The sequence below is a fragment of the Mirounga leonina genome, unplaced genomic scaffold, assembly GCF_011800145.1.
Source record: "Mirounga leonina isolate KUSES-001 unplaced genomic scaffold, KU_Mleo_1.0 Mir_53, whole genome shotgun sequence".
Lineage (NCBI taxonomy): Eukaryota > Metazoa > Chordata > Mammalia > Carnivora > Phocidae > Mirounga > Mirounga leonina.
The window spans coordinates 85,826,952-85,852,171 of NW_023270807.1; the positions used below are offsets into that span (position 1 = coordinate 85,826,952).

General features: G+C 37.1%; 1 protein-coding gene across 11 annotated transcripts in view; it reads left to right on the forward strand.

The window, feature by feature from the left end:
- The window catches only part of EYA4 (EYA transcriptional coactivator and phosphatase 4), a 264,919-nt gene that overhangs the window by 128,379 nt on the left and 111,320 nt on the right, over positions 1-25,220 (forward strand). For all 11 annotated transcript variants that reach the window (XM_034990685.1, XM_034990687.1, XM_034990686.1 and 8 more), the window contains one exon: positions 10,174-10,223. In XM_034990685.1, coding sequence (XP_034846576.1) covers positions 10,174-10,223 — 50 coding nt within the window. The remainder of the gene's footprint in view (positions 1-10,173; positions 10,224-25,220) is intronic.

The following is a 25,220-nucleotide window of genomic DNA, read 5'->3' on the forward strand; positions in this document are numbered from 1 at the left end:
AGAGGGTACTTCATTCCTTATGATAGATAAATATTTAGGGCCACAAAAACTGTGAAATTACCTGACTAAATCTTACTTCCATGTAAGGAATCAACTTCTATATTTAAAAAAGGCTTATAATAAATTGCTTAGTTTTTACTTGAACTTACACAGTTAATAGGAATATTTCTTATCACATATCACATATTTGTATGTGTGAAATGTTTCATGTGAAACTGTTTTGTCATATGCTCTTAGCTTGCAAGTAATTCAAAATGTTAATTTAATTTGATAGAAAATCTACTCAGGCAGCAATCTTATAATTTGTGTTTTTTAGTGTGTAAATTATGTCACAATCTGTGTTTTATTAACTCTGCTAATGAGGAATTTCATTTTAGGATTAAAACTTAAGGAAAGGTGATTTAGAAGCTTTTTATAACAATGGTTTGCAAGATGGATTTAATATAAAACTACCTTAGATTTTAAAGCTGAAAAATGTTGCTAAAATTATAAAAAATATATGATTAAAATGAATAATGCTACAAATATATTTTTTCTATTGTATATAGTTTAGTTAAAAAATAAAGAACTTGATGCCAACATCCCAGGATTTTCTCTTTATAAAAGTTGTCATTTTAATGGGAGATCAAGAATTTAAAATTTACAAAATTTGGAAATACAGCTCTGTGTATACTTTTTTAAAGTCAATATAAAAGTGCCAGAAGTATTTACATCATATGTAAATTAATCTTCAGATTAATCTACAGATATATGCCATTCAATTTAAAATTGCCTTTAACATTTTATTGTTTATATTCTATCCATCAATTTGTTTTTAAAGTCAAAGGATTTCTCAATTTTCCTTAAGTTACTATGATACCTTTGGACACATTAGGAGAGTTTTTATATATTAACTGAAAGTATCTTTTACAGTTTATATATATGGTTCAAACTAAGATTTTAACAGAAGCTTTTACTAAAATTATTACACAAATTCTACAATTATATATTAATAAACCAGATTATCTCTATATTAGTTATCTTTCAAATTGAGAAGTTCAGTTATCAGTTATACTTAATAGACAAATGATGTTAGGAATACTAGAGTATGTTACAGAATGATTGATATTTATGCTGCAAAACAAATGATAGCTAATCTATGCCTGTGGCCAAATTCTTTTGAAGTTTCATGGCTAAGATGAGCTGAGTTTGTTAAGTGGTAGAAGGCTGCGTTGTCTGGGGGCCTGTTGTGCTTGGCAGGTCATGATAAATGGGGAAGTTTTTCTTAACCTTGTGGCCAAAACATTCCAATATCTAAGAAAAGGGGGGGAGACCCCAGAAAGATACAGAAGACATTGCCAAAAACATTAGCAAGACTTCTCTATCTAAGGGAATAGGGTCAATTCGTAAGATTATTTTTAAAGCATTATTTGTGTGAATTCATAAATCTTTGCTTGAATGGAGGGAAATCTAAAGCTAAAAGATTTTTATACTTAAGATTGGTAGAATTATTCTTTCCTGGTACATTGAGAAAATGTAAGGTAGAGTCAGCAATTTGAATTTAATTGCAGTGGCTTCTACCAAATTAACATTGTTTGTTAAGTACTAGTTCTTGGTTTAGATTTGAATATTCCACTTTGCTCTTTTGTTGTTTTAATACTGTCTGCTTTGTGATACTCAGGACAAGAAACATGTAAACATAATGTATAAATGAGATCAAGATTTATGGGTAAATATCTCTTACGTTTTTATAGTACACATTTGTGAGACAAAAAAAAAAATCCTTTTAAGACTTATCTATCATATTTAGACAGAGTATCATGGTTGAACAGTCTAGTCTCGTTTCCAAACTTGGAAGGAAAAAAAAAAAAACCTTTCATATGTGCTGTAACATGATATGTTAAGGCATCTTATAGTTCCTTTTGTGGCATTTTAAGTACTATGTTACCTTTGATATAGTCCCTGTTGGGTAATAATGAAAAAACATACCATTAGAAGGAGTTTGAAATTTTCCTGGATATTTCATATAGTGTATGTGGAGTTTATGGCAGGTGACAAAGGGCTCTGGCATAATTAAGGAGAAAATGTGCTTCCAAATTCTAAAAGCTTATGAGGTTTGACGTTTGATTTAATACTTATATGCTGTACATATATAATCATGCTTTGCTTCCCTGAGTCATTGTTACTAAGTTACGTTTTAAATATATCCAACCTTGCAATGAACTCTCAAATAATGTGAACGCTGTTGTGACAATTGTAGTTGATGAAGAGTTATAGCCTGTAGGATTTTTTACTTTTAAAATATAATTCCTCCCCAGTGGGTGATTTTGTATAACCTCCCTCCCCCAAACCTGGGTCCTGGAAGGCCCCCTGCTTTCAAGGCCAGAAATCAAGTAAGATCTTGCCCATGACAGTCCAGTATTAGAGGGGTAAAATAATTTCTACTTCAGGTTTTTGGTTGTGGATTTTTACTTATTAGCACTCTAACCCTACTGTTCTTAGTATATATGTTTATTTTGTTTACTGTTGTAGTTAAAAACAGAGTATTCAATTGGATCTTTGTATTTTATCTATGTATAGCAGTTAAAGAAAGGATATGGTAATTTTTCTATGAACTGAAATGGATGCAGATTTCCAGTTACATTGTAGAGTTCCCTCACTTTTATAATAAATGAATAACTTGGGCTTTGGGAAAATGATACTTGGTGTTGCAGGGGAGAAGCTTGGGGAAGCAATGTTAAAGAGGTTGAAAAGAATATACTGAGCAAAGGGAAGAGTAAAGAAACGTTCCGAACTTCATGAGAAGGATTTCAGAAATGTATGCATTTTAGAACTGCAAGATTTTTGTTTCTAAGAAAGAATGATACTTTATAAAAGTAGATTTAGATTATTTAGTAATTAGATTTTTGTAAAGTCTGTCCCCAAGACCTTAATTTTTGACCACCATCTGGCACAATGGCATTTTATTTTACATTACTTATTTTATTTTGAGAAGCCTCTCAGTTTGTATGGACATTATTAAAACAGTGACACATTTTTAAAAACTCTACGTGACAACCTTTGTGTTCCAAAGATGTTTTTATGCCTTAAGTTTTTAGAAGTCAAGAAATGAATTGTAGCACATAGAAAAATGTAAAATAGGTTTTGTTGAGGAATGTGGAGACATTTTAGTTGAAGCCAGTCTAGATGGTGACTAAGTGTGTATTTGTTTGGGGCTACTAGCAGAATAGTAATTCTGTGCTGATCTTCTTAACATAAATTATAATTACTTGGTTGCACAAATATCCTAGACTATCTCATTAAAGTATACATCCTATGCTAAATTCTAGAGTGGTATTAACTTGTAAATGTCATATTTACAAAATAAACATATATTCTATTTGATTATTCCAAGTAAATAAATACTAGAATAATTTTTGGCAAAAGCCTCCATAGTAAAAATCATGTATTTTGTTGAATATTCTAACTATTATTATATTGGCTCAATTTTTAAAAATTAATTCACACACCTAGTTTTATATTTTGTTAGTTGCTCTCCAAATGCAAATTATATTATAGACTATTGCATGGAAAATTCTTTGTAAACACAAAGTGACACAGAATTATTGTCAGCAACAAAAATTAAGATTGTCAACTTTGGTTGTATTTCAAATGTGAATAAAATGCAAATCTTACTGAATAAACAATATTTATACAAATACTGTAACATGTCAGTGCCTAGCATCTTATATTGACGTCCATGTTATAAAATGTATTTTATGACTGGATTGGATAAAGTTATAAATAATTTCCCAATAAAGCAGAATAGGTATGTAACTTCAGTTACCTTTAGGTTCTGACTTAGTGAAGATAATAAAATAAAACTGAAATATCAATTGTTGTGACATTTCTCATATTTTCTAATACTTTAGAAAGTTGGTCATATCTGAATTCCAAATTACATAATGGAATGAAAAAGTATTTTCTTGTAATTATTCCAGCTGTATTCTAGGAATATAACGTATGCTCTCATTAAACACATTTTAATTAGATGACCCTTTTAAAAACATTTAATATTTTACAATTAGTTGAACCAGCTGATACTTTCATGGGCTTCCTCAGATCATCTTGTTCTCAGGTTAATAGTATTAAATAAATATGAATTAAAATATGTCCCTTTTTACTTCAGAACTCCATTTCACTTTGCTGATATGGACTTTCAATGTTACCAGTGCTTGATAAAGACAGGATATTTCCGTAGCCCAATTTAAAAGATTCCTTTATCCTAAACTTTTTGAGGAACCTCCATACTGTTTTCCAGAGTGGCTGCACCAGCTTGCATTCCCACCAACAGTGTAGGAGGGTTCCCCTTTCTCCGCATCCCTGCCAACATCTGTCGTTTCCTGACTTGTTCATTTTAGCCATTCTGACTGGTGTGAGGTGGTATCTCCTTGAGGTTTTGATTTGGATTTCCCTGATGCCAAGCGATATTGAGCACTTTTTCATGTGTCTGTTGGCCATTTGGATGTCTTCTTTGGAAAAATGTCTGTTCATGTCTTCTGCCCATTTCTTGATTGGATCATTTGTTCTTTGGGTGTTGAGTTTCGTAAGTTCTTTATAGACTGTGGATACTAGCCCATATGTCATTTGCAAATATCTTCTCCCATTCTGTCAGTTATCTTTTGGTTTTGTTGACTGTTTCTTTCGCTGTACGTAAGCTTTTTATCTCGATGAAGTCCCAATAGTTCATTTTTGCCCTCGCTTCCCTTGCCTTTGGCAATGTTTCTAGGAAGAAATTGCTGCGGCTGAGGTTGAAGAGGTTGCTGCCTGTGTTCTCCTTTAGGATTTTGATGGACTCCTGTCTCACATTGAGGTCTTTCAACCATTTGGAGTCTATTTTTGTGTGTGGTGTAAGGAAATGGTCCAGTTTCATTCTTCTGCATGTGGCTGTCCAATTTTCCCAACACCATTTGTTGAAGAGCCTGTCTTTTTTCCATTGGACATTCTTTCCTGCTTTGTCGAAGATGAGTTGACCATAGAGTTGAGGGTCCATTTCTGGGCTCTCTATTCTGTTCCATTGGTCTATGTGTCTTTGTGCCAGTACCATACTGTCTTGATGATGACAGCTTTGTAATAGAGCTTGAAGTCCGGAATTGTGATGCCGCCAGCTTTGCTTTTCTTTTTCAACATTCCTCTGGCTATTCGGGGTCTTTTCTGGTTCCATACAAATTTTAGGATATGAGGAATTCTTAATCTCAGGAAACAAACTGAGGGTTGCTGGAGTGGTGGGGGGTGGGAGGGATGGGGTGGCTGGGTGATAGACATTGGGGAGGGTATGTGCTATGGTGAGTGCTGTGAATTGTGTAAGACTGATGAATCACAGACCTGTACCTCTGAAACAAATAATACATTATATGTTAAAAAAAAAAAAAAAAGAAGGAAGAAGATAGCAGGAGGGGAAGAATGAAGGGGGGAAATTGGAGGGGGAGACGAACCATGAGAGACTATAGACTCTGAAAAACAAACTGAGGGTTCTAGAGGGGAGGGGGTTGGAGGATGGGTTCACCTGGTGATGGGTATTAAGGAGGGCACCTTCTACATGGAGCGCTGGGTGTTATACACAAACAATGAATCATGTAACACTACATCAAAAACTAATGATATAATGTATGGTGATTAACATAACATAATAAAAAAAAAAGATTCCTTTAATGGTTGATGTATTATAAGAAATAACTAGTAGATTCTTTAAAAATGTTCCCCCCCCCCCCATGGGATGATAGTTTCAACTCTTAGTTTTAAAAAAACTTACCAAAAGCAACCTGCAGATCTAGCATAGGAGAGAAAGAAAGGCTTGATGCATAGTATTCAGTTCTAATTCCATCCCTGTTAGTGCTAGCTGTGGGACATTGGACAAGTTGTTTAACCTCTTTGAGCACTAGTTTTCTTATTTGTAAAAGGAGAATTTCATCCATCACACCTGTCTTCATAGATTAAATGAGATTTCATATATACATAGTCCAGCACAGTGAGTGGAAAAAAGTAATTGCTTAATAAATGACAGCAATTATCACTGTTATGTTGTAGTAAAAATTCAACTTGTAAATAACAAGGCATTTTGATCTTCATTTTAAACATTTTAGGTTGGATGTTTATGAATTTTAGGTTCTTAAAATTTTAGGTTCTTTAGGTTAAAATGCCTTTCTAAATCTGGAATTGAAGTTTCTTACACAACTTGCTTGCAGATTAATCTTCCTGGTCCTCAGTATTCTCATCTATGAATTGGGAAAAAAATAGCTTATACCTAAGCATTGTGCCTGGCATATAATAAACTTTCTGCTATCATTCATTCAGTCATTCCAAAAATTTGGTGTTTTGATATTTTTATGTTAATTACATACCGAATAGTTATTTTCTTAAAATAAACTTGTAATTCTTTTTCATTTCACTTTGATTTTGCCTGTACTTTTATAATGTTAAGTAGGGCAAAAATTCACATCAGTGCAGCCTATTGAAAGGATTTAGCACTATTCATCTTTTTCCTCTTGGCATATTTTTTGCCCACGTCCTTGTGTGTCTTATGAAAACTAGGATTTGATTTAAATTATGGGCATGAAATTTTGCCTCATTTCTTGGCCTGCTTGTTTTGACTTTTTTCAAAAACAAATTCAAAACTAAATTGGTGGTCACTGAAAACAGAAGGTTCTATATATTTTGTAAGGATATTCTTTCTCCAATAGCATAGATACTTCAGCAGCCACCATTTAATGAAGTGTTGCTCTTTCAGATGGGAGGGTGTGTTCAAATTTAGTTAAAACTATCCATTTGGTTTCTAGTTCTGTGATCAAGACACAATAAACATAAAAGTTTCCTAATGATTCATTTAACTTTTTTCCATCAGCTCAGAAATAAGATAGGGGTTTTTGAAGTATTTTAAAGAAGTTATAAGTTAACATCTCTTTTGGTCTTTGGTATTACCAAAATTTCTTTTCAAGGACAGATTAAAAGATCAGATCATATTCGTCTTGATACTTTGTTTCAGTCAGTAATAATATTCTGTCAATTCTGTCTCAGGAATATCTGTCAAAAATATCCTCTCACCTCTGTCCTCATGGCTTTTGTCTTAATTTAGGTTGTCACTATCTCTCACCAATGGATTGAATGTGATTCACTTAGTAAACTAGTATTTGGGGAGTGCCTGAGTCCATTTGAGCTGCCCTAACAAAACACCACAGCCTGGGTAGCTTATAAACAACAAAAATTTATTTCTGATGATTCCAGATGCTGGAAATCCAAGATCATGGCACTAGCATGGTCGTGTGGTGAGGATCTGCTTCCTGGTTCATAGCCAGTGCCTTCTTGTTGTGTCCTCACGTGGTAGAAAGTCTAGGGAGCTCTGTAGGGTCTCTGTCACAAGAGCATCAGTCCCATTCATACTGGCTCCACCCTGATGACCCAAGCACCTCCCAAAGGCCCACCCACTTTGTAATCTCGGGGGTTGGGATTTCAACATATGAATTCAGGGGGGGACACATTCAGACCATAACTGGGAGCATCTACTCAAGGCTAGGGATGTAGTAATTGCAAGATCAATGCCATCCCTGCTTTCATGGAGCTTAAACTCTCTCTCCTGTTGTATTATTAGTCTCTTCAGGCTTTACTTTGTCCCCCTTCTATACTATCTTCTACATCATCTCTAACGAGGCTGTCTCTTAAAACTCTTCAGTGGTCTTGAGTGCCCAAAGATTAAGTTCTGAATTCTTTGTCATGTGTAAGGCCTTCTTCATAATAAGATTCCTCTGGCAAATCCCATGATATTGAAATTCCTTTCTCCAGATTTAGTCTTTGAAGACTTTGTCTTTTAAGACTCGGTTGAGAAGTCACTTCCTTTGTTGCTATCCCCATCTTCCTTTGGCTGGGGTAGATTGTTCTCTGAGCATCCATAACACTGCAGAGACCTTTCATATAGCAGTCATGGTATTCTAAATATTATTCTTCCCTCATTGGACCATGAACAAATGGATGAAACTCCTAAAAAGAATCACTTTGTAGAATTTATAGCTTTAGCAATATGTATAGATAAAGAATATCTGTATCTACTTCAGTCTTTCACCATATACTTATTAAGCATTAGCTATGAATCTGAGACTCAGTGGGTACTAGAGAGTGAATAATCAGTGGATGTGTTCTCTGCCATTATAATTACTACTTTGAAGATAAATTAAAATAATCAGAACTTTCTGGTTAATTATTTGGAGAGTGATGCTTTATAAAAGCTATGAGTATTTAAAAAATTCCTTGTTTTGTAAGTCATAGGAAGCTTGTCTGGTTCTGACTCTTGCTGTGGGAGTATATGTCTAATTTGCTAGTGTGGTCTGCAGCTTCTACAGCCAGTCCCAAAGTCTAATCATCATAGCCTTGAAGAAAGTAACATTCACTTTGAGGTGATTCTGCATATTCATTGAACAGTTCATATAGTTTCTGGTGAAGAATCATAGGAAGGAACAAGTGGGAAATAAGGATTTTGTTCTGGTATCCTTCCCTTGTAGTACTTTTTTTTCTTTTTGGACAATTTTTAGTGGATGTAAGACTTTTGTGGGTTTTGTAGTAAATTTTGTTTATATCTTAAGAAAAGTATTCCTTTTTTTAACTTTTTTTTTCTTTTTAACTAATTGCTCTTGCAAATATTCTTCACCCTTCCATCTCGTGGTGCTGAGTTCCATGTTAAGAGCATAGAAGCTGTTACATGATTAGACAGGGATAATAATCTCTTTGTTCATCAGTTTTGTTTTCATACTGTATAAATGTATACACAGGATGCAAAAGAGAGTGTGGTTAATCAAGCAACATAATTGATTTCCCAGATGATGAAAATGTCTAGGCTTAGAAATGAAAGCAGAAGACATAGATATTTAAAAGCATAGGAGATTTTTGTGTTTGTTTTTTAAGTATTCTTCTGAGTCAGAGGACGAAAGAATGTATGAGCTTGAAGGACAATGCTGCATCTTTAAAATTCAAAACTTACTCTTTTTTTAAGAGATTTTATTTCTTAGAGAAAGAGAGCATGTGCGGGGAGGGGCAGAGAGAGAGGGAGAAGCAGAGTCTCCACTGAGCCGGGAGCCTTGCATTGATGCAGGGCTCGATCCTAGGACCCCGAGATCATGACCTGAGCCAAAGTCAGACACTGAACCGATTGAGCCACCCAGGCGCCCCTCAAAATTTATTCTTAAATGATGCCGTTTGTATCACAGTTAACACCCATGATGTGTGCCCAGGGTGTATATCTAGTAGACTTATTTTTCGCTTCCAAGTTTCATATTAGAATTTAAAATGCCTTGGATTCTGTAGGTTGCATAGATGGACCCTCACAGTATTAATACCCAGAGTGTCTAACAGTAGACTTGTAAATGTATATTGTTCATGCTCCATATTAACTAAGGAATTTTTTAAATTGAGTCTCCTTTGCATATGATATACCATTAAGTCCATAGTAATCAGATAAAGTATCTGTGCTTGAAGTTAAATTGTGAAAGAGAATGGATTTGTGCTTTACCTTCTTTCAGAGAATGTATTGCACACTGTTGTCCAGAAATGGTTAGCAAGTCCTAGAAGCAAAAGTTATTTTCATTCTTTACCTTTTATGGGCTAAAAACCACAAAGTGGAAATACAGTCTGCAAAATATACTGCAAATATATGTGAGAAGTCTGTGAGCCCTGCTGAAACTTAATTGATATGCTGAGAAATATATAAAACATACAGCCACTGGATTGAGAAAATGAAAATTAATATGTGAATGTTTTAACTAATATGATGCTTTGCCCCCAGAACCTGGTGTTTATTATTGTGCACTGTGGTAGGGGACAGAAGCGGTATTAATTGGAAAAACACTTCTTAGTGAATTGAGAACAGTATGGCTTTCTTGTTCCTAAGTGGGAAACCTGGTTCTTTGGTTGCTTTGTTCCTAGTTAGGCTAGTCCCAAGCCATTTCAGCTGAACATTTTACGTACCGTTGGAGTCTAGGGAAGCGCCTTTGGCAGCTGATATGGGATAATAATGAAATACGCTGTTTAGCACTGCATGCTACCCCTGGAAAATTCGGGGATTATTTTATAGAAATCTCGGTGAGAAGAGCTGTATCCACTTTACCAAGTGTGTGAACCTGTGTGAGAAAGTTGTATGTTCATATGAGAATAACTAGTCCTCTTTTCTTACAGGTAAAGAAAACGTGCACAGAATCCGACGTTTCAGAAGCTCAGAATTCCAGGTACTGTAAAATAGAGGCCGGGACTCTACTAAGGAAAATGGCAATTTTGGAGAACTAACTAGTAAGATGTCATACTCCAGATACAACTGTGATTTGAAACGTCGAGATTCTTTAAGAACTTTTCTTTATGAAAACATTTTGTATTGGCTAGGGTACCGTTAACCAGAATCCAATCCAAAGGATTGGGTACCATTCTTCTGATTGAAGTCAGCTTTAAAGAATGATAGTAGAAACATCCTCTAGAAATAGTTGAAAACCTCTTCCCTTTCCATTCACTATGTGAGTTCAGCTACATTTTTCTTTCTGATCTTTTCTTACAATGTATTCACATCTGAAATTTTTCCAGAAGCTGAATAATTCAACTTTCAAATCTGTGTTTACCAATAAAACTATAGTATTTCTTTTTCTTTCTTTTTTTTTTCTTTTGATAAAACATTGCTAGAGTTTGAGAATGCTGTCAAATTGGAAAAATCAAAATTGACCTGGACTTCTCTTTTTGGTTATTTGGAGCCTGTAGAAATGATGCAATAAAGTGGTCAGACCACTACATACAGGAACTTAGCACCATTTTATTGTTTGTGCTTAGACCAGATGCCCAATATTTTCAGGCCTACACATTTTTTTTTTAAAGATTTTGTTTATTTATTTGAGACAGAGAATGAGAGAGACAGAGAGCACATGAGAGGGGGGAGGGTCAGAGGGAGAAGCAGGCTCCCCGCCGAGCAGGGAGCCCGATGCGGGACTCGATCCTGGGACTCCAGGATCATGACCTGAGCCGAAGGCAGTCGCTTAACCAACTGAGCCACCCAGGCGCCCAGGCCCACACATTTTCATTTCAAAATCCAGGCTTGAATTTTAAAAAGTATTGTAAATACCATTACAGTAATAAGCATAACCTGAGTATGATGTTAATGATGTAACTTAGCTTATTACATTAAGAAATTAAATTTAATGGTGAGATGGGTCTTAATTGTCCTCCTTGCTCCAGTGTATGATATAAATAGTGATTTTCTTGGTATAATACAGCAACACACATCTAGCGAAAATGTTTATGGCCACCATATTTTTTTTTGGAGAACAAGTATATATTATGTGGCATACATTGACAGTTTGAATACCTCTTCCTTCATTTTATACAGTATGATATTCCTGTAGTTAATTCTGATACATCTTATATTAAAATGATTATAAATGGTCTTTTCCTTTGGACCATCAAAAGTATACAAATATGATATAGAAGTTTTGACATTTGTTCTTTGACATTTTGATCTTTATCCTTTATAATTAGATATCAAAATATAAACAGGTAGCTTATCGGAGCATTAGGAAATGGATGAACCATTAAAGGTTTCCCTACAAAGCAGAGTAATTCCAGGATGCATGGAGAAAAAGAAAGGTCTAAGCTCTAATCCTGTGGGTATTTCCTTCCTAACCATTTGCTGACCTTTCTGAGTGACCTACCTATGACTTGCTATTTAAGTAATTAAATAATTTTTGCAAAGCTGATCTTGAGGATTAGTTAAAAAACAAAAACAAAAACAAAAAACAGAGCAATATCATCATCCTTATTGACATTTCATATCAAATTTTTTTCCCTTAAGTCTACTTAGGATTTTTGGACATGGTGTTATGCTTAAAGAAATTTTAAAAAAGCAGAAAGCCACCAAACTGCGTTCACAATTGATATAAATAACTTAGATGAAAAGCAGGGAATTTTGAACTCAGTGTATTTGAACCAGAATTAGATCATTTCCTTTTATCTAACAAATCCCAGCTTAAATGGCCTTTAAGAGTACAATTTTGTTTCTAAGGTAAATTGTGGTTATTTTAAAAAGACTATTTAAAATACATTTTATTTTATAACATAGAATGTATTATTACATTAATATGTAATGTGTAATATATATTAATTGAAAAAATATCTTTACTTCCTGGAAACCAAGAGGTGGTTGCCACAGATGAGCTGCTTCTAGAAGTTTTCTAATTTGCAATATAAATAGGTCAAAATAGGCAAATCTGTTTCCAGTGACTCTAAAGCTTTGTAATATCAAAAACAAAGAGTCCTTACTTACTAAAATACAATATGGAAAGACCTTCAACATGACCAATAATCATTTATTGGTTCAAGATAGCCTACACATTTTGATCTTGGCTGGTCTCCTCTCCTACCTTCTGGTGCAAGGGATAATCTCCACACCCTAAAAGTGTCAGTAACATAAAGGCATGGCTATTCTCTGTTTACTCATAGGTATTAGATAGTAGAGTGCTAAAACTGGCACTTGGTTAATGCAATGACGGAATGCCAAGAGAATAAAAATATGCAAAATATCATTCTGCACAAAAATGATACAATAACTTACTAAATAGTCAACGAATCCGAGAATGCCAAAAATAGTATTTATTGTATGCATGTACTGGGGTTCAGTTTTTATCACCTGTTACACACACACACACACACACACACAGTGCAACATTGCTTTAGCAATATATGTATATGGCTACATTCTTTTGTGCTCATTAGGAACCACAGACCTTCCTGTATTCTCTTTTTCTCTCTCCCTCTCCTTCCTTCCCTCCCCCCCTTCTCCTGTGTTGTGTGTAAGAGAGAGACAGAGAGAGAAAGAGCACAAGATAGAGAAAGAAGGAGAGAGATTGATTGATTCAGATTGAGATTTAAAGCCCGGGGCTAGATAATTCTATTCTGAACAAATCTAAAGTAAAAAATTGAGCTCCAAATGAAATACTGCATCAGCATAAAATGCATGCAAGCTGGAGACCCACTGCCTTATAAAGTGCTGCCTCACTTGGAACCTAAAGCTAATATAATTCATTTATTTAGCTAGCTTTATAGTGTGTTGGTCTTGGATTTGAAAAGATTAGAATAAATGTAGATGGAAAGTGTTTTTACAGTAGGGAAGTAATTAAATTGGGTGTGGAGACTTTGTAAGGAAAATTCTTAGGGTGACATATGTATATCAGCAAATTCTTTGTCTTGCTTGGCTTTTTTTCTCTTTTGGAAAGAAATGTTTGGGCTGCAGATGTGACTGGTAGATTGAGAAAAATAGACTTTACAGATCTACGTAAGAAAGGTAAAAATGTCTTCTTAGAAATAACATTATATGTATACACTAAAAGTCAGATATTAGGAACTACATTTTCTCAGGCTCATAAAACTGTATTGAACTTGATGTCATATGGGAAGAGATATAATGTACTTCGTAGAAAAATTGACCTTGTTTTTTTTTGCTTTCCTCCATGTTGCTAATCATGTAATAGTATTGTTGGCCTTTGTTCCTAAAATTAATGTTAACCATAAAATGGGTACGAGAGAAAACTAAAATCTGTATTTTTGACATACTTTATCATACCCTAAAATTGTCTGTTACTGGATAGGCTATCCTAAAACATGAATGGAAATACCATTTTTATATTGATTTTTCCCCTGAACTGATGGTGAATTTATTTGTGTAGATTTGTGCCTCCTTTGAGTCTTCACTGAAAATACATGGATCTTGTTTAATTATACTATAATGAATAGATTCTGGACAAGTGAAGCTAATAGAAATTTCTTTAAGTCTCACATATTTTTAACTTTTCTACTTCCAGTTCTTTCTGGTAAGAGGTGAGGAAATAATTTATTTCATTCTGTAATTACATTCTTAGCAAATATCCTATATGCAAATATGGCTGTATGTTAAAATAGTCCTCATGATAACCTGAATGACTTCTTTGGTGATTTCCTTTGGTGGAATTTGGTTTCCCTTCACTTTTTTCCTATTTGGGTCACTAACTTATACAGCATTTTCACCAAGAAGAGATCAAGAACACAGAAAGGAAATAAAACACAAATCTGGCAATTTTGTTTTCTACTTCAGTGAATTAAGGAATTAAGTAAATTAAGCAGTGAATTAAGGAGTGGCTGGAAATAAACGTTTTGGTGAAACTGACTGTGTGAAGTGACTTCTAGGAAATATATCTGTTCCTTTTCTCTCAGCCTGCCCACATACCAACCACCAGCAGATTAGAGTAGGGGAATCTAAGGAGGAGTATTCAAATATGGGAAGGACTCATGGTACCTATGAGCTAAGGTGATCGTTTTTCCATGTGAAGGTAAAACAGAATGATTCAGTGGGTAATGGTGAGGGTGTACTCTTCCCCGCTTCCTAGGTTGAGAAATTTGGTTTGCTGAGAAATGGGGTTTCTTGAAATCAGCAAAGGCTTGGTTGTGTGCTGTGACTTGCCCTAGTCTATATTGACTTTACAGTTATCAAGAGAAAGGCAAAATGACTCTCCAGCTTTTAAAGAAGCACCGGAATGAATCTCAGTGTAATATCTAATATTTCAGTGAGCCTCAGGAATTTGATGTATTTAGTGTCTACGTATAAAATCTTTGAAAATGCAACTAATTCATATTATGTAAACATTTAACAATGTTATATTTAAGGCATTAAACTGTACATATTTATTTGCTAGTAAAATAATTATTGTAATGCTTCCAGAAGTCTGAAATGTTTGTTGGTATAGAATTTCCTGTCAAAAACGTAAATGCTGTATTTTTTCATAGCAGTAAAAAGTGAGGGTCCCTTTGTGAAAACACACATTTGTATTTCACTGTGTCAAATCAGAGGCCCACCTGGCTTAATATTCTGTCTCTAAAAGCATCAAAATTCATTACTGCCAGATTACATGTTCTCAGACTTGCAAATTTCAGAATGTAGTACCAATGAACAGGTTCTATCAGGAACACAGTCTAGCTGTCCAGTCCATGTTTATGTAGCCAATTCTTAGACTTAGCCACATTTTAGCAAATACTATAGACTACAGTATTTTAGACTGTAGAACCCAGAAAATTACTAATCACAATACAAAGTAATTATTAATTCCTTCTAGTTGTTTAAAACTGCCTCTTTCAACTTGCCCTGAAAATGATAGATGATGGATAAATATTCTAAGAGTGTGATTTAATTCTCATATTTGGGGATTTGAAAAGAAAGAACTCAATCTGGGAACTTAATCTATATCATAAAATGGTTACTTAACCTGAGTCATACCATAGCTTACTTAATCTTTTTCTTTCCAATTGTGCAAGCATTCTATCTCATTTCAAAGCCTGGCCTCATGCGGACACCTCTCTATTCTCTTCATCATTTTGGCTAGCATTTGCTGAAGTTTTCTGAATCCACTTTGCCTTCTCTGATGTATGTTGACAGATTTACAGGTGTGGAAACAGCTGGGATTCTGAACAAGAATGAAGAATGTGTTCTGTGTTGCTATTAATTTTATCCTCAGTATCTGGGATATCTTGACCCTTTGGGTCTTGGTAGCATATTGAGCTGATTTCCTCAGATGATTGTCTAAGGTATCTGCTAAAACCCTGATATCAATTAGTGTTAACTTAAAGATTTAAAGAACAGTCTCAAAACTTAGATTATTGTTTTCTAAATATCTTGTCATGCAGGTTTCTGGTCAGCCCTGTCCTATAGTTCACTGGGGACTCCTGGTGATGTATCTTTATTGGCAACACAGCTTAGTGTTATCTCTGTACTTGTTAATTTGGGGGGAGTATTTCCTCTCCAAATTTAATTATCTTCTAAGAATAAATGAGTAAATGAGAGTTAAATAATACATGTGAAAAGTCCTTACACACCGGTACTCACAGAATAGTTTCTTATTATGTGTTCAAAATTGAACAAGACATCTTAAACCCAGTAGTGGAGAAGAATGAGCTGTAGCTCAAGGGAAGAAGGGCCTCATCATTGGTACTTAATTCCCATACTCATGTGTTTTTAGTTTTTGGTTTATGTCTTCAGATCCCTAGGTTTGGTTCTCGATCTTTTTGCTTGCTTTCCACTTCATGTTTTTCACATGTAATTTCTGTTCACAACTCTTTTTTTTATAAGATTTATTTATTTATGTATTAGAGAGCATGCTTGCAGGGGGAGGGGCGGAGGGAGAGGGAGAGGAGACAAGCAGACTCCCCGCTCAGCAGGAAGCCCGATGTGGGGCTTGATCTCAGGACCTTGAGATCATGACCTGAGCCCAAATCAAAAGTGGGATGCTCAACCAACAGAACCACTCAGGTGCCCCTCTGTTCACCAGTCTTGACATGGCCCACCATGCCTAGCATGCTCTGGCTACTGCTATGCCTCTAGCTTTGATTTCAGTCAAGCTTCCCCTTGCAAAAGGGTCTGCACTCACAGATGCCATTCTCCTTTCGCAGAGGCTGGACTGCTCCTTCCCCATTTGTGCTGGCTCCCCCTCCCAGCTTTGATCACCAACCTCATTTCAACTCATCACTCCTAGGATCTCTGCTCTTCCCCTGGTGGGCACAGTGATCCAGACCTGCTGTCCTCTGGCTGCATGGCCCCGTGTGCTTCTCCTCCAGAGGCACCTCATTTGATTAACATTTGCTTTATTCATTACACTATAAGCTCCACAAGGTGAGGGGTCACATCTGCTTTTTCTGGTCCCTGTTGTATCATGTGTATATAGCATAGTGCTTAGCATATAGCAGGTCCTCAGTACATACCTGTTTAGTGAATAGTAACTTCCAGATGCACAAACCTAGCTTGTAATCTCTCCTGGATCATCTCTTGTAACCACAAATCCCTAAGACAATTTTATTAGAGATTTTGCTCTGCTGTCTCAAACTCCTCTTGTAAAAAATTATGATATTTACACTCCCTCCCCCAGGATTTTTTCTTTCCAGTGGTAATTCTCTCAGTTGTGTCCTACATCAGGACTCTAGGGTAATCTCTGACCTCTTTCTCTCTTTCCTCTCCCAAGTCCTGTTGGTCATCAAGTTGTATTTAATTTTTCTTGGCTATGTTTGGAATCTCTTTATCCTGCCCTCCCCACTGCCGCTGTGAAAGTTCAAGCTGTCCTCACCTTATCTCTGAATTAATACAACAAATTTCCAAGTGGCTCTCTTGGCTCCATATAGACCTTGCCTTTCTTTTCTGCCAGGCTGTCACATGAGCCTTTCTTAATGATACTTTCCATATGGGGTTGCCCTGTTCATTGATCAGAAAAAGTATTTAGTGGACATTTAGAGTATATGCAGAAGCATGAATAAATAATCTTAAAAACAGAATTGTGTGCATGAGGTAAAAATAAGGACACACATGCTTTTACCTAGTTGCTGTTTGGGAGAGGCCAGGGACTATTTGGGCTACTTGTTATCTTACTGCCCTGTTGCCCTTATTCTGATCTGTTAGATATTCAAATTCGTATTCTTCCTCTAGTTGGAAACCAAAATAAGAATACATGACTCTATATGGATCTTGGAAAGTACATTCAAGATAAAGATATACCAGTGACATACGTACTTTGATTTTCATTTTTTCCTTCTCCTGCCCTCATTTCCTATATAGACCTTAGAGTCAAATAAGATATTTGTGTACTGTTTGGCTTCCTGAAAGCATCCATTTTAGGGCAGTACTTGCTTGGTAGTTCTACAGATGAGCTCATTTCACTAGAGGGGTGGAGGAGAATACCACCAGAGTGCAGCTTGAGCCCTGAGCACCGTGAGGCCGAAGTGCTCCGGAAGAGTTGCCAGGAAGACTTAGGACTATGGCTGAATGTCAAAGAATAGATAAGATTTGAAGAAATGGGGAAAAGAGAACCCCAGTGAGGTACAAGAAAGGACTAGAAACTGAAACTGATGGGGATTTTTAAAAAAGATCTTATGGGTGTTATATGCAAACAATGAATCATGGAACACTACATCAAAAACTAATGATGTAATGTATGGTGATTAACATAACATAATAAAATAAAAAAAAAAAGATTTTATTTATTTATTTGACAGAGTGTGTGCATAAGCAAGGGAACACTAGGCAGAGGGAGAGGGAGAAGCAGGCAGACAAGGGGCTCGATCCCATGATCCTGGGATCATGACCTGAGCCGAAGGCAGACACTTAACCGACTGAGCCACTCAGGCACCGCTGATGGGGATTTTCTATAGATGCTGAGGCATCCCACTTGATTCATGTGGGAAAATTGTCGATGAGATTGGAAAATGGGTAAATTAATGCAGAGTGTTGCCGGCTTGGATTTCTAGTGGTTTTGTTAGGACTCATTGGTTGTAGCTACCACTGTGAGGCAGTTTAGGCAGAAAAGAGGAGTTTTGCTTGTTTATTTGCTTGTCACTTTGTTGTTTCAATATTAAACAAGGATGTGGTATCTTAGGGAACCTGAGAAGAGAGAGTTTGCTGGATTTTGTAAGATGTGTGAGCAGGGACCACCTTCCTGGTCATTTCTTGTTCACGCAGGTCCTGGCTGCTTAGCCACTTCATGTCTTCACCTCTTGATGAGGATTGGCTGATTGGTCTTATTCTCTCTCAAGGTGTCACGGTAGGAGGAAAATGCCCATGTGACACTGCTCCTGATTTTATAATTTATACTTCTATAGGTAAAATCTCTGGCCTAGAATCTCTCTCTTTTTCTTTATCTCAGCTCCAAATCTCCAGGGAAGGGAATGGCATCAGAGGGACAGGTTCCCAAAACAGAAACTTGGCTTTCAGGAGCTACCTCTGGGAACCTATGAAGCAGGGGTGAGAAGAACTTCCAGGAAAAGACTGCTGAGCAGATAACCCAACAAGTGCCCTCTACTTCCTACCTTTGTCCAAGACTGTTTTCTCCAGCACCCCCTCCCCAAGTCCTTCATTTCCTATAATCCAGCTTCTATTGCTTTCTTGCCTTCCCTCATCAGATACAACTCAGTGGTTATCACTTTCACTCGTATGGAGACTTGGAGCTTGATTTCATAGGTCCGACATCTATAAGCTGCTGTCAGCAAAGAAAACATCGCATGAGAGAGCTTTACGCCAAGTGGCAGCCATACTTCAAAGGAAGAGGCGCTCCACTCACCTCTTGCTGAAAACCCTTCTTGCAAAGTTTGCCCCTGCTGTCCCCATCCCCAAGCTAACCAGTTGCTAACCAGTGGGCCCAGTCCTTCTCTTCAGCTCTCAAATGCCATTGCAAATGTAAATTACTTTCTCCACTTCTTCCAGTTGTTACGTAATTGTCTGATGAATGCACTTCATGTAGCAGTTTAAATTATTTATCTTTCTGAAGATAATCTTGCCAAAATGAGTATATAGGTTTGGACTTATGTTTAAAAAAAACCCGTCAAACACATTCAAAGAAATACAACCAGTGACCAATAACCTGAAGTCCAAATTTGAAATTTTGGCAACGCATTTTTCCAGGTATTGGGAAGTTACTGGTGGATTGCTGATCAGGTAATAACATGATTAAATTGTATTTGTGATGACAGAGCAGCTGCGGCCCAGGTGCCTGGAGGCAGGGAAGCTAGCTCTGAGACTTACTTTATTAAAAGGAGACAGTGAGCAAATTGGGGTTATTTTGAGGTGACATCTGATGCAATCTTTTTCATGGTTTAAACACATTTTCCAAATTTTCTACATCGTTTATTATTTATTTGTCTTAAGAACCAATAAACATATTATAAAGCATGAAATAATAGATTCAGCTTGAAATAGGCATGGTGGCAGTGGGAGGGATCTGGCTGCTTCTTCCTGACAGCTTGCATTATTCTCTAACGATGAGAAAACACTTGATTTCTCCACATGTTATTAGTGATGAGTTCCAGAGAATGGCTGTGGTCCTGGTTCAGCCTCTCTTACAGTAAACTGAGTTCCTCTGAAGTCTTTATGTTTAATAATATGAAACAGTCTTTCTGGAGACTGTTAGCTGCTTTGAATTAATTTGGTCAGAGTAACACATCCCATAAAGTAGCCTTTGTTTGGTGACTTTTATCCAGAGGACCTGAGAAGCTAAGACAAGATCCTACTTTGCATCAGATTGATAATCCAAATTATTATGGGTGGGGGTAGTGAGGGTCTCTGAGTGTGTACCATGTTGGCTGATGATCTGCTTAGGAGTTACTGAGCTACATAAATCCTTATGATTATTCTGGACTTGGGGTATATTTAGCACAAAGTTCTAGACTCAACTGAGTAGAAAATAGAAACTTTTGGAGGGCCCTCTGCGTGTTGGGCCAATCGAAGGTGGGAAGAAACAAGATCTTAGTTTTCTTCTCAGTAGTTCTTAGAGGAACACTGATTCTTGCCCTTAAAGTGACTGTTTATGAGTATCTTCTATGTTTCAGGCACTGGTCTGGGTGCTTGAGATTCGTCAGTGAGTGAAACAGGAACATGCAGGATGATGGCTTATTTTAGAAGATGATAAAGGCTAGGGAACAAAGTGGAGTATGTGGACTATTGGGAAGGAGTAGGTTCTGGTTTTAAATTGGGCGATATTTAAGCAAAGACTTGAAGGAGCTGGTAGTACAGCAAGAGTAGGGCTGGGGGGAGTGCGTTCCCTTGGGGATGAGCCACTGAACAGCCCTTCAGTGGGAGACTGGCCTGCCTGAAACACCAGTGAGGAGGGCCTTGTGGCTCACAGGGAGTGAGCCCAGGATGTCAAATTCGAAGTAGCAACATTCTAGAAAAAGCTGCAATTTCTGTTATTCACTGTATTTTGAAAATATTTATTTTCAGTTTTGATAAATCCATTGCAAATAATTTTTTCGTGACCTATGGGTAATAATCTCTGACAGGCAGACCATCCATCACTGCTGTGAGACAGACTTGATTTCCTGCCAGGAACACCTCTTTCTGCCCCACCGCACACATCCTCCACGACAAGGGATCTGTCCTGAGCAGAAGGCTGCAAGCTTCTTCGCGAGCAGACCTCAAAAGCCTGAAGGCATTTTTTTTTTTTTAAGTAATACTCTTAAAATTTTAGCTATATATACACAGAGGAGGGCTTAGATTCCAAAAATTGGATTCATAAAGACACAAAGATCTGCTCATTATCTCACAGTTAATCATCACATCTCTGTTGTCTTAGCAACCTACACAGTGTTCTCATTTGCTTTTCAATAAGCCAATAGTTGAATGGGTTCTTTGTTCATGTGTTTTATAAATTTCTATCACCTGATACTTGATGTCTTTCTGGCATGTTACTGTACCAAAGAACTGCCTTTTTATTTAAATTCACGTAACTAAAATTAAACTTTACTCTTCCTAAACGTCTGAATTTCTCATGAGAAAATATCCAACCTAAGAATAATTGGACAAAATATATGTGAGATTATATTGTAAAAATGTCTTCATTTTAATTGTAATTAATTTCCAAGGCTCAGTGAACTTGGCAAACTGAGTTATCCGACAAACTTCGCTTACACAGGCATATCTGAGAAAGAAAAATGCCTGACGACAAATCTAGGTGTCATAGAGTTGATTTCCCCAAACTCACAGGCTTGCATTTCTCAGGTGCCTATTTTCTCTTACATAATTCTAAAGTTTTCAAGTTCATGTCTTATTAAGGTAGATGTGGCATTGCTTACATGGCAGGGTAGGCGAATGTGGTGGACTGCCTGAGTTGGAATCCCAGGTGTTTGAGCTCAAGCAAACTGCTTCACTTCTCTGCCTCAAAGTTTCTCATCTGTAAAGTGGAGATAATGTCCTATTGTCCTATAAGGTATATTATCACTATAATACTGACAGATGACAGTTTAACAATGAAAAGGAGACAAAGATAAAAATAAGTACAAGAATGCAAAATGCTGAGCCATGCGGGCTGTTTTGGCATTAATGCTAGAAGCCCCGTATTCTTTAGCAATTCCTGAGGGCATTTGCATGCCTTAGTACTGTATAATCATTCTCATTAGGTCTGATAATCTTGACTCTCTAAGGAAAAGTTATGTTTAGCACCATAAAGCATTGGGGAGCTATTTCTGTACAGAAGGTTCCATATTGAATGTGATGTTGCTTAAAACGATGCGCATCTCAGCCAGCCAGACAGTTTGACTAAACGCTAATGACCATACTTTGAAGGCCCTGGATAGCTGAAGTTTTGTAGAAATATTTCTTTTTCACATTTAATAGGAGCAGCTCAATATCTGGATCATTTAGGGATTTTTTTCAACCCAGTTCAGGTACCCAGCATAGTGCCTGGCACATAGGAGGAAAGCAGTAAATATTTATTATATACGTGGATGGATGAATAAGCAGCTCAGTTATCACATATTTTTGTATGTGAGAAGTTCTTTATGTCTGGACCCACATTATTCTCATTACAGTATGCCACATAATAACTCATAAGGCTCAAATACCATTTGTAAACAAGGTCGAATCTCAGAGAGACCTCTAAACTTTCTGTAGCAAGTAGGAGGACTCTATCCTAGCTTGGCCCACGTACAGTCCCACTTTACATCACTGTTCCCGTGTCCCCTCTGGACCTGGTTAGAGATACTCTACTTTCTTAGAAAATCCTAGTTTGCATGATAAGTTTTACAGTTACTCGAGCGAAATGCTCATGCCCTTACCAGACTTTCTAAGGTAGAAATGTAACAATCACTCTCTCCCTTGCCATCCTTCCCTCCTTCTCTGTTGTCCCTTTCTCTCTGTCTTCCTCTCTTTCCTTTCTTAGGATGGCTTTTATTAGGGGCATTGCACTTTTTTTTTTTAAAAGATTTTATTTATTTATTTGAGAGAGAATGAGAGAGAGCAAGCACATGAGAGGGGGGAGGGTCAGAGGGAGAAGCAGACTCCCTGCCGAGCAGGGAGCCCGATGCGGGACTCGATCCAGGGACTCCAGGATCATGACCTGAGCCGAAGGCAGTCGCTTAACCAACTGAGCCACCCAGGCGCCCCAGGGGCATTGCACTTTTGTCTTTAAAGCAACACAGTATGTGAAAATGCTTCTTGAAATAAAAGGTCACTGGGAAATAATTGTTCTGTTTTTTATAGGCTTGACTTAAATAGGGTGCTCCTCTGTTGCATTCTGTCATGGGATAAATCGAGAGAAAGGCCATGTCTCTGAAAAGTAATACTAACTTTTCAAGAACGTACACAGTCTTATTACAGGAAATGATGTGACCCTTTATTATTTATCTCCCCTCCGTGGCCCATTCTCTCGTTTTCTATTATTCTGATGGGAGATCCAGAGTCCCAGCTAATGGGGATGTTAGATACCATGCTAGTGCCTCGGAAAGAGATGACGAGTGTGGTTTGGCAGAATGTCCAGGTGGCTGCGCCTCACCCTCCATGCAGCAGCTGTCATGGTGCAGGCTGCTGGCGTTAGAAGGGAGCATGGTGTCTGACACTGAGCGGGAGACAAAACAGGCCACTGTAGCTCACACACGCACTGACTTGACATCTTCTTAAACATAATGTTCCATATGTGTTCTGGGGGTATAATTATCCTAGGCTTCCTTGTCAGGAGAAGCACTGATGGTAACCATGGTGGGGAGGAAGCATGAGGTGCAAGGGCACAATGTGACTGGAAGTGTGGGTGACCCACAGTGTTTCTCCACGGGAGGATTTGGAAGAGTCAACTCTTTGTTATGCAGGACTGCCCCCCGCACTGCACGATTGTCCTAACCTGGCTTCTTCCACCTCTAAGTAGCACCCCCAGTGGAAATGAGAACCCCAGACTTCCTGGCCTGGTTTCAGACATTCCCCAGGTACCCCGTGGATGCCTGATTATGGTCAGAGGAGGCTACTGTGTATCCTAAAAGATCATATGTCTGGTGGACTAAGAGAAATTTAAGAAATACAAGGCTTAGAATTGGTGCTAGTGAAACCAGCCTTCCCAGGGCCCAGAATGAGTCACTCACCTTTGCTGGAAAAAGAGCTCTCATCCATAGCTTCTGACATTTAACCCCAGAATGGCTCTCACAGACACTTGACATTGGGACAAGGGCATCCATGTGAGACAGACAGCAAAGCACAACCCATCAATACCTTAGAAAAACAACTCAAGGTCAGTATCCCAGTAACATCATTTGAGTTGTTGATGTTGCTTTGACAGAGTCAATAATCTCTATGGCCAGATTTCAAGGAACATTCCTGACAATGGAGGATGAGCAGTGGGAGGTTTCAGAGATTATATGTTCAGTGCTTTTTTACTCTTTCCATTCCATTCCAGTCTACCCATTGCATTCCGTTGAACAAATTCTTGATATTAGAGCATATGAATTTTTATAAAATTGAATTTTACTTCATGGAAAAGTTTTTTTTTTTCTTCATGCAATGGAAATTAGTGATCATTGAGGAATCTTAGAAATAGTTGCCTTTTAAATATTGATATCCTCCTCTTGATTTATCATTTACTTTAAACAGGAGTTGGAAAGGCTTTAGAATTGATTTATTTTGCTTGCATAGATGGTACGCTACCAAATTTCTCACCCTGCATACTTTTGTGTGTCTTTTCCCCTGTGGTCATGCTTTGAGGTCCATTTAATTAAAGCTGCTAGATGGCTGCTAAATAAAATTGGGAAAAAAGAGAGGATGGTGCAAAATGTAGGCCTTGTCTTCAGGTTAAGAATCGGATGAATAGCAAAGGAATGCCTGTGTCCCATCTCTGTAATTCCAGGAGTGACCAAACTGGTTTTACAAACCATGTGAATTGATTCTGTGTGTATGGTAAGGGTGAAGAGGTTGTTGAGACTAGTTTATTTGGGGTATTTTTAGTGGTTTTTTGTTTTGTTTTGTTTTACTTTCTGAATAGTCTTATTCCTTTTCTTAAGGGAACAGAACTTTTATGCAGTAGATTTTTCATTAAATTGAATTTTCATATTCACATTGAAGCTGGATCAGTTGGTTGAACTCTCTCTGAGCAACTATTAGGACAGGTTTCCATTTCTTCATATTTAGGGAGTCTCATTTATTCAGCTGCTACTTCTTTTCTTCATGTTACTTTTACCCAGTTGGCTTTTCTTTTGATATTGTCAGTAGTAAGAGTTAGAACTTCTCAGGCTGACATGTGTTTCTTATTTCAAAGTTCTGTCTTAAAATTGCTCCTTTTGCATGCATGCTATAGAAGGTTTGTTCAAAAACTTTGGGAAGATTCTAAATCAGTGAAGTCCAGAGTTTCACTAAAAGTGAGGACATTTTTGGGGGGTGGGGGTGGGAGGGGAGTAAATTGTCCACAGTGTAGAATTGGAAAGGTCAGTTTCCTGAA